Source organism: Bremia lactucae, linkage group LG1 (assembly GCF_004359215.1).
Source record: "Bremia lactucae strain SF5 linkage group LG1, whole genome shotgun sequence".
In the NCBI taxonomy this organism is placed as follows: domain Eukaryota; phylum Oomycota; class Peronosporomycetes; order Peronosporales; family Peronosporaceae; genus Bremia; species Bremia lactucae.
The window spans coordinates 8,399,401-8,414,231 of record NC_090610.1 but is presented as its reverse complement, the minus strand read 5'-3'; the positions used below and the strand labels follow the sequence as shown (position 1 = coordinate 8,414,231).

Below are 14,831 nucleotides of genomic sequence, written 5' to 3'. Positions count from 1 at the left end.
AATGCCTCAAACTGCTCCAACTGAGCAACATGTTGCTCAGGAGGACTACCCAGGAGCCTGGCCAGGGCTTGTTCACCAAGTCCCTGCGCCATTAGCCCTGCCACCTCCCGATGATGTTCGGAGAGGTGGGGAAAATGAGCCCAATCAATGTTGAGGCTCATCCTCACGTACACACGCAGAGATGCGGGTCGTGGGAAGGATTTCAAGTGCTACCAAGTGTAGGCGGGCACGTCGTAATGCGGCCACGCTCTACTTAGCACACACCCTAGCACAGCGAGGAAGCGGTTTGCACCTGCTTCTCTTGCGTGCAGTGAGGTAGTTGTGGTGGGCGCGCAAGCGACCTCACCCAACACACTAAGAACTCTGGTGAAGTGACGTCACGGGAGCGGTAATCCGTCTCCTCGTGCGCACTTACCAAGTAGGTAGTAAATTTCAGACTGATTTATATTTAATAGAATTAAATACAAATACCTATTTTTACCAATTAAAATGATATCTCTATAGATATCATTTAATATGTATTGCGAGCGTATCTTTATAGATACCTCGCGTAACTGATGACGCTAGCCGTCATCATGGATGACGCTGGGCGTCATCCCTCCTAATGTGAATGCACCCATGTGCATCACATCCACAAGGGTTGGTCACAAATGTGCACCACACCCGAGTGTTGGGTCTAATTACTATTATTTAGTAATTGACCATCCCCTTAAGTACCAAATGTACTTAATGGGGAATGTGTAACATTAGGGCAACTCTAGCCCGCTACATACCAAGTGTAGGCGGGCACGTCTTCAATGCGGCCACGCTGTACTTAGACACACACCCTAGCACAGCGAGGAAGCGGTTTAACCAGCTTCTCTTGCGTGCAGTGAGGAAGTTGCAGTGGGCGCGTTAGCGACCTCACCCAACACTCTAAGTACTCTAGTAAAGTTTCGTCACGGGAGCGGCAATTCGGCTCCTCGAGCGCACTTACCAAGTAGGAAGTAGTTTTCAGACTGATTTATATTTAATAGAATTAAATACAAATACCTATTTTTACCCGTTTAAAATGTCATCTCTTTAGACAACACTTAATGTGTATTGCGAGCGTATCGTTCTAGATATCTCGCGAAACGGATGACGCTAGCCGTCATCCCTCCTTATATGAATGCACCCATGTGCATCACATACACAAGGGTTGGTCACAAATGTGCACCACACCCGAGTGCTGGGTCTAATTACTGTTATTTAGTAATTGACCATCCCCTTAAGTACACCAAGTGTACACACCAAGCAGTTATTTGAGTTTCAAAAAAGTGAGATTTTACAATACGTTTTCTGAAGATTAAGCATCACTTTTTCACTTTTTCGCTCAGGCATTTAAGAAATACTTTTTATGGTTCAAAATTTTGAAGTAGGTAATCAAAAGAATTACGTGTAACGCTACAATTCGAAGAATTAAAGCGGGTACAATCTTGAAAAAAAAACAATTTCTTGTGCATAAATGAATTTTTGGCCAGTACAAAGCAGTGATCAGTCCACTGCTTTTCATACTTGAGGATAGACCATCGAGGTCGTAAGCAATAAATAGGCAGTCACGGATAAAAGCACATGTTAAACGCGTCTCAGAGTGAGGTATCCACATGGAATGCGTCTCGCAAAAAAGAGACGGATTCATTCAAATTTTCATAAAAAAATTCCAAATGGCAGGCAGTGTTGGAAAGGCTATTCTGGCTGCTATATAAGTACGCGAAATGGCTGCAGTCCAATCCCTGGTGTTTTTAACAAAGAAACGACACGAGACTCGCCGAAAAAGACCCTACCATCCATTTCATTTAGAGCCGTATAACATATGGACGTTGCTCAAGATTTGAGCTGGATTAATTTTGATTATATTACGAGATCTTGTGCTACATCCTCAAGTTGATTTTACGGTCCAAGCCATCAAAACCTCTTTATAAGCATTTTTATTAATTTATTTACATTGCATGGCATCTCGACGCCTTTAAATGGCGCGTATGGCTTCCGCAGCAGACTGGCTCCGCGCTACATGACGGTTTTATTTGATTAAAGCAAAATGCTTCTCCGTAGTCTATTGACCTCGATTGAACTCGCTATCGAGGCGCTCGTTCTCTGATTAAGAGTCCTTTCACCGCCCGCTCGGCCTCCTCGAATAAATACACTTTTGAGTCCAGGCGAGTGCTCCAGCGCCTACGTCTCACGGTGAAAAGTCTCGATTAAAAAGTCTATACACTTGTCAAATTCAATGTCGCTCGGCTCAAAGGGCGGGCCATCGAGGTGATACGGATTGGCTTCTGTCGACGAAAAGTCTATTGCCAGTGGCAAATGTTTCTGATACGAATTCGCATTATTTGCCATCGAAGGGGAAGCGCTGCCTTCACTTGTCTCATCTAGCAGATCAAGTTCTTCCTCGGCTGCAATGGCCATCGATGTCGCAAGGATCGAGTCATTGAATAGCTCCTCGCTGCTTAGCAGCGCATCGAAGCGGGACGACTGGTTCATGAGGAACGGGAGCCTGTGGTTGCCATCCTTCCGCAAGTTTCGAAGCCGCCGCGCAATTTTCTGGCGATACTTTTGCGCGTGGGTCATGGTCTGCCGCGCCGTGCGTGTGCCAACGTGGCTCGCAATGTCTTTCCATGGACCTGACGGGAATATTTTAATGCCTTCAACAAAGAGGCGGTGCTCATCTGGTGACCAAACCCCACGGCCCTCAGGTGCTACTTTAATATCCTGAGCCCACTCATTGGCAGCTGCAGCGCTTTCGACCATACTCGTGAACGACATTTCTCGGCCGCTTGTTGCACCGCTTGGTACACTCGCGGAAGATATCCAACTGGCCATGCATTGAGGGTGCACAGAAGGCTCTTTTTGGATTGGCCGCTTCCCCTGTCGCTGCGCACATCGCGTTACTCATTCCTATCACCGCGATGTTCCTCCACGTCCTCAAGATGACGCTATCGGGTAGAGGTTTAACAAATTGCATTTAAAACGCTTGTATTATTGGTAGTTATACGTAGCATTTAGAATCGTGACGGAGCAGGATTGCGAGCCCATCTCGACAGCTGGGGCAAATCAGGTGACTACAGGCCAAATTCGAGATCGAGCTGCCGATCCTATGAAGATATTAGGCAGGACATGGAAATTCTTGCAATCGAGCCCTGCTTTGTGCGGCGAGAATCCTGTCTACGTTCGATGTTTCTGGTTTGAGACACTTGAATCCTTTCAGTCTGGTCTCACTCTCTGTGCTTCTACTGACCCTCTTGATGAGATAAACCTTCTTAAGAACAGCTGGAATCCGATCGGGATTAAAAAAATTCGTCAGATAGGAGGGATAAGCCGGCCGCCACAAACGATATAAGCAATCGTGTCCACTGTCTACAGTATCTTGTACGAAAGTTTGCACAGCGCGGACAATTTCAAAGCGTGGACGATGTATCGGCGGATAAGTAGCCACTGCTGAGTCGTAAAAAGATCAGACGATCGAAGTTCAAGGAAAAAACGTCCCTCCTACACTTTGTTCTGGCACAGTTACGCAAACATAGGCCGGCCGCTAGCTTGTGGCCTTTTAACTCTTTTGATGCAGCAAGGCTTACAGCTAAATCATATCTCGACTACGCTTTTGATTTTTAAACGTAGCTACAAATACCCTTTGCTTAGTTTAGGAGCATATGAGATGCTCCGCCTTTTGGCATGCTCTAACTTGTGATAGCTCCTGTTTGTGATACAATATTACTTTTAAAGAGATCGCCCGTCTACAGGCGCTCACTTTAAATGGGTCCAGTATCATTTTAAACAGCTCGTGAACGGCAACTAAGCACCAAATACAGTTTCCTTAAAAGAGAAAATACAAACAACAGTATGCTGGCACATGAATTTTAATAAAGATTGGATGCTTAGGCGGCAACATTTCCGATCACGAAGCGATAGGGCATCGAATTATGACTCAACGCCTAACACATCTCGGTGGTTGCATGCCAGCCCTTTCTGCGATGAATTTAAAGCAAAATAGGCGATTTAAAGCAGCCTAACTGGTTTGAAGTTGTATGTCCATCGAAGCGGTACAACACACGCTGGACTAAGGTTGTTGTCTGCAGCCAAGCGATCGAGCTGCTGGAAGGACATAAAGGTCGACTTTGATATAAAAGAAGATAGTGATTGTTGTCTTCTCGTGCACACATTCTTCCAATGGTGGCTGCGTGTCATCAGCCAGTTAAAGATATGGTTAAATGATTGCGCGATTCGGAGAGCAATTTTCTGATTTTAGCTGATACTACGTAAACTTCGTACCACGCAATGTCATATCGCTAATGATAAATTCTAATGTACGGCGTTTTCTGCCAATCGTCAGCATCCGAATCAGAATGCTTGTTAAAGTGCATCAAATCTTAGTCACCAATACATTCAACGCTTTGCTGCTGAGAGTTCTGGAGCAATGTCTGGAGCTCGAGACTAAATGCATTGGCACGGGCACCCGACAGCTTCTTTTCATCTTGTACAAGTGGTGAATGAAAACCTGATGGCTTAGAAGTTAATGGCGGATCAAGAGACTGACGCAATTTTTCATTAGGAAGTACACATGGAGGCAAAGAATTCGTTTTGGCTTTGTCGAGATATGCCACAGCATCATTTTCGAGGTGAAGTGCCTGTAGTGTCGGTGATATTGATATATCCTGATCAATCTGTTTTGTAAAGTCTCTTTCTTCGTGGATACCGCGGCTTGCTAGCACATTTTGTAGCTCGCGTACAAAGTGATGCGTTGGTTTCGCAACTGCAGCCGTTGAATCAATCTCCTGTTGCTTCAACAGTGATAATAAATCAAAGCTTTCGTCGCCGGTGCTTGTTCCAGTGAATATCACGGTGCAGCTGGGGTCTTCTGGGGCACGAACGGAAGAATTAGTCACGCTTCTAGTCGAATTTGACGCGCATTGAGCCTCTTGAATAACGTCTTTACTTGCACTTATGTCTTGACGCTTCTCGCCATCAATCGTTGAACTAAATGCGCTGTCATAACTATTGTATTCTTCTTGTAAGTGGTAGATCAATGATTGCATCAATGCACGGGAATTGCAAAGCCGTTCTATTGCGTGATCGGTGGAAAGAAGCTCATATTGTGCCGCAATGAAAAGTGCCGTCAGAGTCTCACTCATCGAACGTAGTCCTTGGAGCTGCAATCCAATGCTTTCAAGCATAGGATCATCAACTCTTGACTTTGTTTTGCGATTCTGCAGCGCGGATACGCCAGAGTCCAAAGCAAACAATGCCACCGGATCTTTTGTTGTGTTCCACGTCTCGAGATCACATGTCCATGCCCTTAACGATGTAATCAGCTTCTCCACAGTGATTCGATGTGACCCAAAATGGCTGAAAAGGCAACCGCTTTTCTCGTTATCTCGAAAAGTACGGGCTTGCGCCAGATTGTGTACAAGAATCTCATGAACCGCACTTTCCAGCACAATCGTTGCTCGCTTGTGCTGTTTAGTTAATGCCGTAAGGAGCAACGACGGGGATTGTAGGTCCATTGTATCATCTTCATCAATATTTTGTCCGTTGTCCATCTCATCGAGTTCCTCGCCTTCCTCTATAATAGCAAATGCTGTTCTCAGCAGCTGGTCATTGACTTTTCGAAGCATTCGTCGAAGTGGTACACACCGCATTTGAATCTTTGCAGCAGTGAAAGCAGCACATTCATCGTTACTGGCATTTCCAGCGTCACTCGCCTCTAATCTTCCAATTGGCGGCAGCCAATCAGCCCCAATTTGGAAGCCTCGACTCGCTAGCTCGGCACGCTTCACCACATTTATACTATTCTCATAAATCGCGTTAAATTTGTTTAATATTCCTCGAAACGCCATGATCGACTCAACTAGTTGCTTCGCGCGACGTGCATACCAAGCTAGAAGCCATCGCACGCTCAAGTCCAATGCTAGTAATCCAAACACAGCAAATATTCCAATCCACCTCATTGTCTGCAAGAGTGACGCGTTAATGTCTTTATCGCGAGCAGCTGCCATTGCAAATACGAATACGACTCCAATCGCTGCACGACCCTCCCAAGCTCCATCAGTAGCAACCTTAACACCTCGAAACACTTCCACGATAGGAATATGCTGCGTCAGCCACTTCGCTCGAGAATCAAGTGGTTCTTTTGATTTCGTGAAGATTTTCGACGCGTCCTCAATCTCTTCCCTACCAAGACGGCCTAAGTCCACGACGAACAGCGTCTAATGCACATAATTACCACTTACAAGATCGTCTGATGATACAAACAAAGATAAGGAAGCAAATGTCGTAGTGCCACTAGCTCAACGCGATGCCGTAAGCTCTGCATCAAACGCAACAAGATCCAGTCTTGAGCCACTGGACTGGTTCGATGTATCGACCGTTTTTGAGTTGCCGAAGGCAAATGCGACATGGACTTGTTCTCGCTTGCATCAAGCTCTGCAAGAATAAAAAGCACATACAATTTAAAATATGGCATCAAAGACAGTAGCTCAACAGCCACTCTACCGGCTAAGTATTGTCCAAGTTGCGAGTTTGACGCCACTATGACTTCCATGATTTGTTATTGTTACTATTTAAAATTACTCAATTGATCCACTTCATAAATCCACTTTTTCCCATTCGAAAGATACGTGGATATCCACCATTGAGTGTTTTAACATGCTGAGCCGTCGGCTGTTCGGGCTTATAGTAGTTGGAGCGTTTGCGCTAAGCGTCCACGCCGTAGACCGCAGCAAATTTCGGACTTGCGAAAAGACTCAGTTTTGCAACAAGTTTCGTAATTTACAGCGCCAGGAGCTTCCTACCAAATTCCACGTGGCGCGCGCCAGTATCCAAACCGACTCGTATGCTAATTTAGTGCGTTTCGTGGTGGAGGACGTAGCCCAAAGAGAAAGCGTCGCACTTTCTGGCTCCTTAGCCTTCGTATTGAATGCCGATAAATCTAAAGTGCCGGTAGTGCGCGTGCGTTTACAGGAAAAATTTGAAGATCCGAAAGATATCAAAACCCGCTGGATCAGCGACGACATTCTCATGCTGGCAGCGGATGAGACTCGACCGATCCGTCAAGTATCATTCCAAGAGGCCGGATTTAAGACGCCGTTCGTTGAGGAGAATGTATTGCTCTTTGCCCCTGAGATACAGGGTGCTGTGCATGTTGTGGCCGCTCTAAAGTTTGGCAAAGCGCCCTTTGGCGTCGATCTTTACCTAGATGGAGAAAAGGTGGTTTCAAGTAATGACAATGGTCTATTCCATTATGAGATCCGACACAGTTCCAATGCCGTGGTCCAGAGTGATGAAGTAGCGGACCAATTGGCCGTGGATGCTCATCAAGGCAAGACAATTGTCGACTATGGGGAAGATGGTCTAGCCATCTACGACGATGGCACTGTGCAGACCAAGGAAGAGCATGCAGTCACGGAAACAACAACCATCGGCACGGATCAGACTGCAGAAGGATGGGAAGAATCTTTCGATGGCCATACGGACAAGAAGAAATTCGGCCCGAGCTCCATTGGACTTGATGTGACTTTCCACGGATCTGCTGAAGCACCACGATCTTTGTACGGCATCCCGGAGCATGCAACCGATTTCGGGCTTAAGGATACGATCGAGTCGAGTGAGGACGGTGAAGCCTATACGGTAGTAACCGATCCGTATCGGTTATATAACCTCGATGTGTTTGAGTATGAATTGGATAACCCCATGGCACTTTACGGTGCGATTCCTGTGCTTGTCGCACCGAATAAGAAGAATACGGTCGGAATGTTCTGGAATAATCCCAGTGAGACATTTGTCGACATTTGGTCCAATCACGTGACGAATAGCAAAACGAGCCACTGGCTTAGTGAATCCGGAGTCTTTGATTTGTTTTTGCTCACAGGGCCCAGTAGTGCCGATCTCTTTTCACAGTTTACACTCCTCACAGGCCGTGCGCCCCTTCCTCCGCTCTTTGCACTTGGCTACCATCAATGCCGTTGGAATTACAAAAACGAGGCTGACGTGGCGCGCGTGGATGCTGGCTTCGACGAGCATCTTATCCCATATGACGTGTTGTGGCTGGATATTGAGCACACGGACGGAAAGCGCTACTTTACATGGGATAAGCACGCGTTTCCGACCCCATTACATATGCAAGAGTCCCTCGCGCGTACGGGTCGAAAGATGGTGACTATCGTGGACCCGCACATCAAAGTCAGTCAGTCGAAAGACTCGGAGCCATACTATATTCATACGGAAGCCCAAGAGCTAGGAGTGTTTATTAAAGATGAACAAGGCAATGACTTTAACGGATGGTGTTGGCCAGGAGAGTCGTCGTACGTGGACTTTACATCGCCTAAAGCTCGCGCATGGTGGCGTCATCAATTTCGCTATGAAAACTATCAAGGAAGCTCGAAACATCTGTTTACGTGGAATGACATGAATGAACCGTCTGTGTTTAATGGTCCAGAAGTTTCCATGCGAAAGGGATGCAGTAGTATTGCTGGTGTCGAACACCGAGAATGGCATAATCTTTACGGCACACTCTTCCAGCGGTCAACAATGGAAGGTCAATTAGTCCGTCAACAGCCACCTCCAATGCCGCTATCCGCGTTTGCAGAAGAGCTAACACTGACATCCACAATGGAGCGACCATTTGTCCTCTCACGTGCATTCTCGGCAGGCTCCCAACGCTACGGTGCGGTCTGGACAGGGGACAATACGGCAGAATGGGGCCACCTTCGTTACGCGACCAAGATGCTGCTGTCCATGTCCGTATCAGGACTGACGTTTGTTGGGGCTGATGTGGGCGGGTTCTTTGGAAATCCATCGGCCGAGTTGTTTACGCGATGGAATCAAGCGGCGGTGTACCAGCCATTCTTCCGAGGCCACGCACACCATGATTCTGCTCGTCGGGAACCGTGGGTCTTTGGTGAACCCACGACGTCCATAGTTCGTGCGGCCATTCGTCAGCGCTACGCACTGTTGCCGTATATTTATACGCTTTTTTATACGTGTTATGTGCAAGGAATGCCGGTGATGCGTCCACTTTGGTTACACTATCCTGAAGAACCTCAGAGCTTTAGTGAAGAAGACGAATTCTTGTTAGGAGAAGCGCTGCTTGTTAAACCAATTGTTGAGGACGGTGCCCGAGTTACGCACGTGTTTCTCCCGTCGCAGAACGGTCCGGATGAAACCATTTGGTATCAGGTAACGAACAACTACAAGCCTTTTATCGGTGGCAAGACATACGAAAACGTACCAGCACCGCTAGACGTCATCCCCGTATTCCACCGTGGTGGCACCATTCTTCCACGCAAACAGCGTGTGCGTCGTAGCTCGGCGTTGATGCATAGCGATCCATTGACGCTTGTGGTGGCGTTGGACCAGCACTTTGAGGCTTGTGGGGAGCTTTATGTGGACGACGAACGCTCGCTTGCGGCAGAGCTTGAAGGCGAAAGCACGATTGTAAAGTTTCAGCAAACCAAGGAAGGATTGCGCTCGAGAGCTGCTGCTGCTACTGCAGGTGGCAGGCCTTACACGTCGCGTATGTGGGTAGAACGCATTGAGATTTACGGCTTTCGAACGGAGGCCAATTTGCCAAAGCAGGTGCTGGTTGGAGAACGCGCTCTAGATCTTCAGTATGATGTTGTCACGGACCGCCTCGTGCTGAGAAAGCCACAAATGCTTGTCACGGATGATTGGGACCTCCACTTTGTATACGATCAGGCGTTGGAGTAACCGTAAATGAGGGGCTATTTTACCTAAATCAAAGAAAATACGTTTCTTTTTTAAGGAAAAAAACTTTGCAAATGAGCATTGGTAACAGTTTTGAAAATAAGTTTTTTTTTTCAAGTTCATACTTCTAATCGTGCTTTAAATAAGAGCCAGTAGTGACTATTCTTCCTAAAGGATGTAAAAGTGGTCCTCGACAGTATAGAGAGATTTGTCGAAATGGCACAACTGCGTAAAATATTCAAGCAACGAGTGCATTGGCCGGCTCACCCATGTTGCGAAGCATTCTTTTTATTTTAGCGTACAGCTTAAGAAGGAGGATACAAGAATTGAATCGAGAGCCCGGCTGAAAACTCACCAGAGAAAAGCCAGATACAAGTTTAAAATCAAACTGTTGACCTTGTTACAACTTTCGCATCCAAATAATGATTCGACAATTTCAGTAACGCAAGACGCGATCAGATTCTAAGGTCTCATCGCAGCTCTCTCTGCCTATGTTGAAGGTGCCTCACCAAAATCAAATGGCAACGCTCACAATGGCGTGTGTTTGTCCTCGGCACGAACCTTTACGCTATTTTAATCCTGCCCAACAGCTATAAAGCAGTTATATTGTCGTATGGCAATGTGAAGAGCCTCGAGAGAGCACGCACGCAAGCACACATCTCGCACTTAAGAGCACATCTTATCGGATTCCACGGGGAACGATAGTTTTCAGGATGCCAACGTCAAATTGCCGCACGCAAAGGCACGAGAGAGAGTACAAAAGACACTGGAAAGTACGGTGCAATTTCTGTACCCCTGCGCCACGCTCGGCTTCTCCCTCTCATCAGTTTTCAATTTACCTTTTACGGGGTAACCCCGCCCTTTGTCGCCTTATAGTTACGGTATCACGATGAAATCCCGAATTATTCTAGCTGCCGCCACGGCCTTTGCGTCGATTGCGTCGGCGCAAGAGCAAACGACGCAAGACTCGTCGTCTCCCGCGCAAGTGACTTCTCGTTCGTCGGAAATGACGTCGTCGACGGCACAACTGCCGTCGTCGTCTTCGGAGAATGCCGGGTCCATGACCGACGACACCACGTTGAATGAAAATAGCAACAATTCAACCTCGTCGACGTCAAATAATATGGCGTCTTCGCAGACTAGTAACACAATGACATCCGCGACCCCATCGGCGGTGGAAGACGTGTTTAAAAACCTCAAGACGACGAAAACGCCGAGTGATTCGTACCACATGCCTGCGGTACGTGCCGTCCACGCACGTGTGCAGAGCGATCCGCCGATTCTTGTGGACGGAGTATTTGTCTCGTCGTTTGGGAACGGTGACCTTGAACTTGGTTACCTGAGTGGTATGGACACGGTCAATACAGCGTCGGTCGAAGGCTGTTTGATGTACGTCCAAGCCGAGGGCATTAACATCAACGTACGCGCCGAGGAAGAGCGATGTCTGCGGAAATCTGGCATGTCGGTGATTGTCTTTTACGAGGTGCTGATCAAGCAGACGAACGAGACGCTTGCGCAATTTCAAGAGACGTGGGGTCTCACGCCCGAGTATGGGCCAATGCTTCCCATGGATAGTGGCCGCTGTACGCCGCTTTCGGGCGAGACCGACTTCCCAGCGGGATGTCTTCAGTTTAATGGCGAGAAAGACCAGCCAAACCTTGGTCCATTTATTGGTGGTGGCACGAAAGATGACGACGTGCGGGCACCGTACCCCGACAATTACTGGTTCTCGTTCCCCGGCACGTGCCCTTTAGAAGCCTGGGGTGACAAGACGGACTCGTGTCGCAAGGATTCCCGCAAGGGACTATGCGACTATGGCCAAGGCCCTAACGGGGTTGACTGTACCTTTGCGTACAGTGTACTTGGTTGGGTCGCCATTGACGACATTGTGGGGATTACGGCCATTGAAAACCCCGAAACAGGCTCGACGTATGCCAATTTCACGGAATGGTGCATGGCTGATAGCAACAATACGGAATTTGCTGCTAACGCTGGGACGGGCGAGATGGAAAAGGGACTTCCTTTCTGGGAAGACCCTTTGAACTCTACGGCGAATGCGGCTCGGGCCCAGATTGTCGTGGCGACGTATGAATCGACGCTTACTTCTGGCTCGTCGCAGATTCAATCGTCCGTGATTGCTTCGTTTCGCCCAATGCCAACCCCCGAGCAGCTGGCGACGTTGAATCCGCCGTGTTATCAGTCTGTCGAAGCTTGTGGCTCTGGCAATGGATGTAAACGTGTGGGCTACTCGCAACTGTGTACTCCATGCACTGCCGATGAAGACTGTCCAACTGGTGGAAGCGGGTTTGTGTACCCTACGTTGGCGAAAGCGTTCACGACTTTGTCGGATAGTGAGACTACTACAACTTTAGGCAATAGTTCTGGCACTAACGGCGGAGCGGGTGGCAATGCCGATTCAAGTGACGCGGTGTCTTTGACATGTACCATTGCGTCAATTGGATTTGGACTCGCAATCACAGTGTTTGCGATGTAACGCCATTAGAAGCAACGAGGGGTCTGCTTGAGAGGATTGTCTATTTTGTATTGATCTTTTGCTAGATGAATAAACGAGTTTTTCAGTTAAGATTTTAATGTTGGCGATGTCGTGAGGCAAAAAAGGTCTATTCTTTTACTTACAAATGAAAGAATCAAATAAACTCATCATGCGCGATGCCTCACACTACAAGCACACCACTGTAACGGGGTCTCCTGTTTCATAAAATTATTTCTTAAGAGCAGAATAATTAATATTATTTCGATGAGATGAAATATGGAAAGAAGGATTAAATTATTATCTTTACTAATTTATTTTAATAGTTCGAATATTACCAAATTTACTAATATTGACGGAATAAACCATTAGTTTCATAAATTGGTTGATTTTAGTTTAGATCAACCCCGCCAACCGTCGCAAGGCACGATTGTACGGCGCAGGAGTAGACGCCACACATAGTTAGTTTACAATATAATAAAGTCAATAATAGATAGAAGATCGTTACGTAGGAACTTAATATTTTAATACCGTTTTACTCTTTCTGTATTCTAAAGCCTTACATTTTACCTTCAGTAGTGAAAGACTTCTTAGCTTCTTAGAACCCTCCTCTCCACGTCGTGAACGTGAAGTAGTCGAGGCACCCCACCTTCCTTGTAATCATTGCAGGTTGACAAGTACTGTTATAAGAACTAGGAAAGGTGTCCCGTAACACCTGGTAGCGCTTCGTAGTCCGTTTAACGTCCTACGCACGTTCCAGCCAGCATGTGTAACCGGCTAAAGTTGCCCTAATGTTACACAGTCCCCGTTAAGTACACTTGGTGTACTTAAGGGGATGGTCAATTACTAAATAATAGTAATTAGACCCACCACTCGGGTGTGGTTCACATTTGTGACCAACCCTTGTATATGTGATGCACATAGGTGCATTCACATTAGGAGGGATGACGCCTAGCGTCATCCGTTACGCGAGATATCTAGAAAGATACGCTCGCAATACATATTAGTGTTATCTATAGAGATGACATTTTAATTGGTAAAAATACGTATTAATATTTAATACGATTAAATATAAATCAGTCTAAAACTACTTCCTACTTAGTAAGTGCGCACGAGAACACAGATTACCGCTCCCGTGACGACACTTAACCAGAGTACGTAGTGCGTTGGGTGAGGTCGCTAACGCGCCCACCACAACTACCTCACTGCACGCAAGAGAAGCAGGTTAAACCGCTTCCTCGCTGTGCTAGGGTGTGTGTCTAAGTAGAGCGTGGCCGCATTACGACGTGCCCGCCTACAGAATCAATCTGACCGTCTTCTCTCACGTGAGGTGAGCTAATTGATGGGCGCATAAGCCACATCACCAAACAGCTAAGGACGTGACAAGGATAATGGGCACACACCTGGTGAAGAACCCTGGCAGGCTACATAGTCCTTATGGGTAATATACCCTTTTAATCAATCATAAATTGGTTAATGACTTAAATCCCATTAACTATGGGTAATAAATGTGGTTGCCGCCAGATATAAATCTGGCAGACGAAATCTATTTTTAAATTAGCTAGGGTAAGGTTGTAGATTAAATAATTAAATAAAGTGCAGTTCCCCTTTTGATCTTGAAGCGGTAAGTGCCTTCCTAAGGCTTGCGCATTGATCTGAAATAGATAGAAGCCTTTTTAAGGTATATCCTCTTGTGCACGAGTTGCTGACTTGGTTCTACGAACCCCCGAATCCCTTGATTTAGGATTCATCAAGCTTTAATAGCTTGTACGACTCCCTGAGTTGTAAACCCATTAGTTCTATAGAACTACGAGACTCTCTGAGTCTAAAAGTCTTCCTCTGACTTTAGGAGCGAGGTAGCTCCGCTACACCTGATAGCACTCGTACTCACTCAACGCATAAGTCTTTTAAAAGACTAAGCCTTCACTCTCAAATAGAAACGTTTTCAGAACTTTTAGAGGCGCAATGCGCAGCTTATGACAAGCACAAACCTTTATTTGGGCTTGAACATGTAGAGTCACTAAATCCCAGGGACCAGAGGTCCTGCATGCAAGGCTTCGAGTCTTCATGCGATATGAATCCTCCGTGATCGTCCAGGTACAAGATCACCTTGCGGCATCGATGCCAACCCTGATTAAGAGCCAAAGGCTAGCCCTCTAGTTGTCACTCTAAAGACATTTGAGGGAAAGAGGGAGAAAATCTCCCTTTTTGGATTAAGCAGATGGAGATGTCCATTGACTCCGCCTTTTCTTGAAGAACGGCAAAAGGTGGCTATGGCCATTTCCAAACTCGGAGTTAACCGATACTAGATTGAACATATCAGCGGTAAGCTTAATGCATTCGCTGACTTTGTTTCTCGTTTAATTGCCCCACCCCAGCCTGTGAATGCCACTGCCTACGCTATGCGGTTGCGCAGCGAACCACAGCTCTCACCACTCCTCCCGCTCCAAATACTGGGGTTTGTCCAACACGTCGATAAAGGAGATCGTCACGCATCAGAAGCGTTCGTCAAGCCGACCTGGTCCCATTCCGGCAGATGGATCGCCCATCCTAGTAGAGAGGACGGATGGCGGACGCAGATCACCTCATCATGCGTGTGCTCACTGTTGCTCACTGTGTT

At 46.8% G+C, this 14,831-nt stretch overlaps 4 protein-coding genes across 4 annotated transcripts; 2 read left to right on the top strand and 2 right to left on the bottom strand.

Moving 5' to 3' along the window:
- Positions 1-2,193: 2,193 nt before the first annotated feature.
- Positions 2,194-2,844, bottom strand: CCR75_005291 (uncharacterized protein; the record flags this gene model as incomplete). The annotated part of the gene is made up of 1 exon (XM_067963373.1): positions 2,194-2,844. One exon carries the CDS (start codon positions 2,842-2,844, stop codon positions 2,194-2,196), a length of 651 nt encoding a protein of 216 aa, XP_067820207.1.
- Positions 2,845-4,224: 1,380 nt separating this feature from the next.
- Positions 4,225-6,559, bottom strand: CCR75_005290 (uncharacterized protein; the record flags this gene model as incomplete). The annotated part of the gene is made up of 3 exons (XM_067963372.1): positions 4,225-6,189; positions 6,249-6,441; positions 6,511-6,559. The coding sequence occupies 3 exons, from the start codon at positions 6,557-6,559 to the stop codon at positions 4,389-4,391; spliced, it is 2,043 nt and encodes a 680-aa protein (XP_067820208.1). The 3' UTR covers positions 4,225-4,388.
- A 104-nt stretch (positions 6,560-6,663) lies between these two features.
- On the top strand, positions 6,664-9,723 carry CCR75_005289 (uncharacterized protein; the record flags this gene model as incomplete). Its single annotated transcript, XM_067963371.1, has 1 exon — positions 6,664-9,723. One exon carries the CDS (start codon positions 6,664-6,666, stop codon positions 9,721-9,723), a length of 3,060 nt encoding a protein of 1,019 aa, XP_067820453.1.
- An 886-nt stretch (positions 9,724-10,609) lies between these two features.
- On the top strand, positions 10,610-12,214 carry CCR75_005288 (uncharacterized protein; the record flags this gene model as incomplete). Its single annotated transcript, XM_067963370.1, has 1 exon — positions 10,610-12,214. One exon carries the CDS (start codon positions 10,610-10,612, stop codon positions 12,212-12,214), a length of 1,605 nt encoding a protein of 534 aa, XP_067820452.1.
- Positions 12,215-14,831: the final 2,617 nt, after the last annotated feature.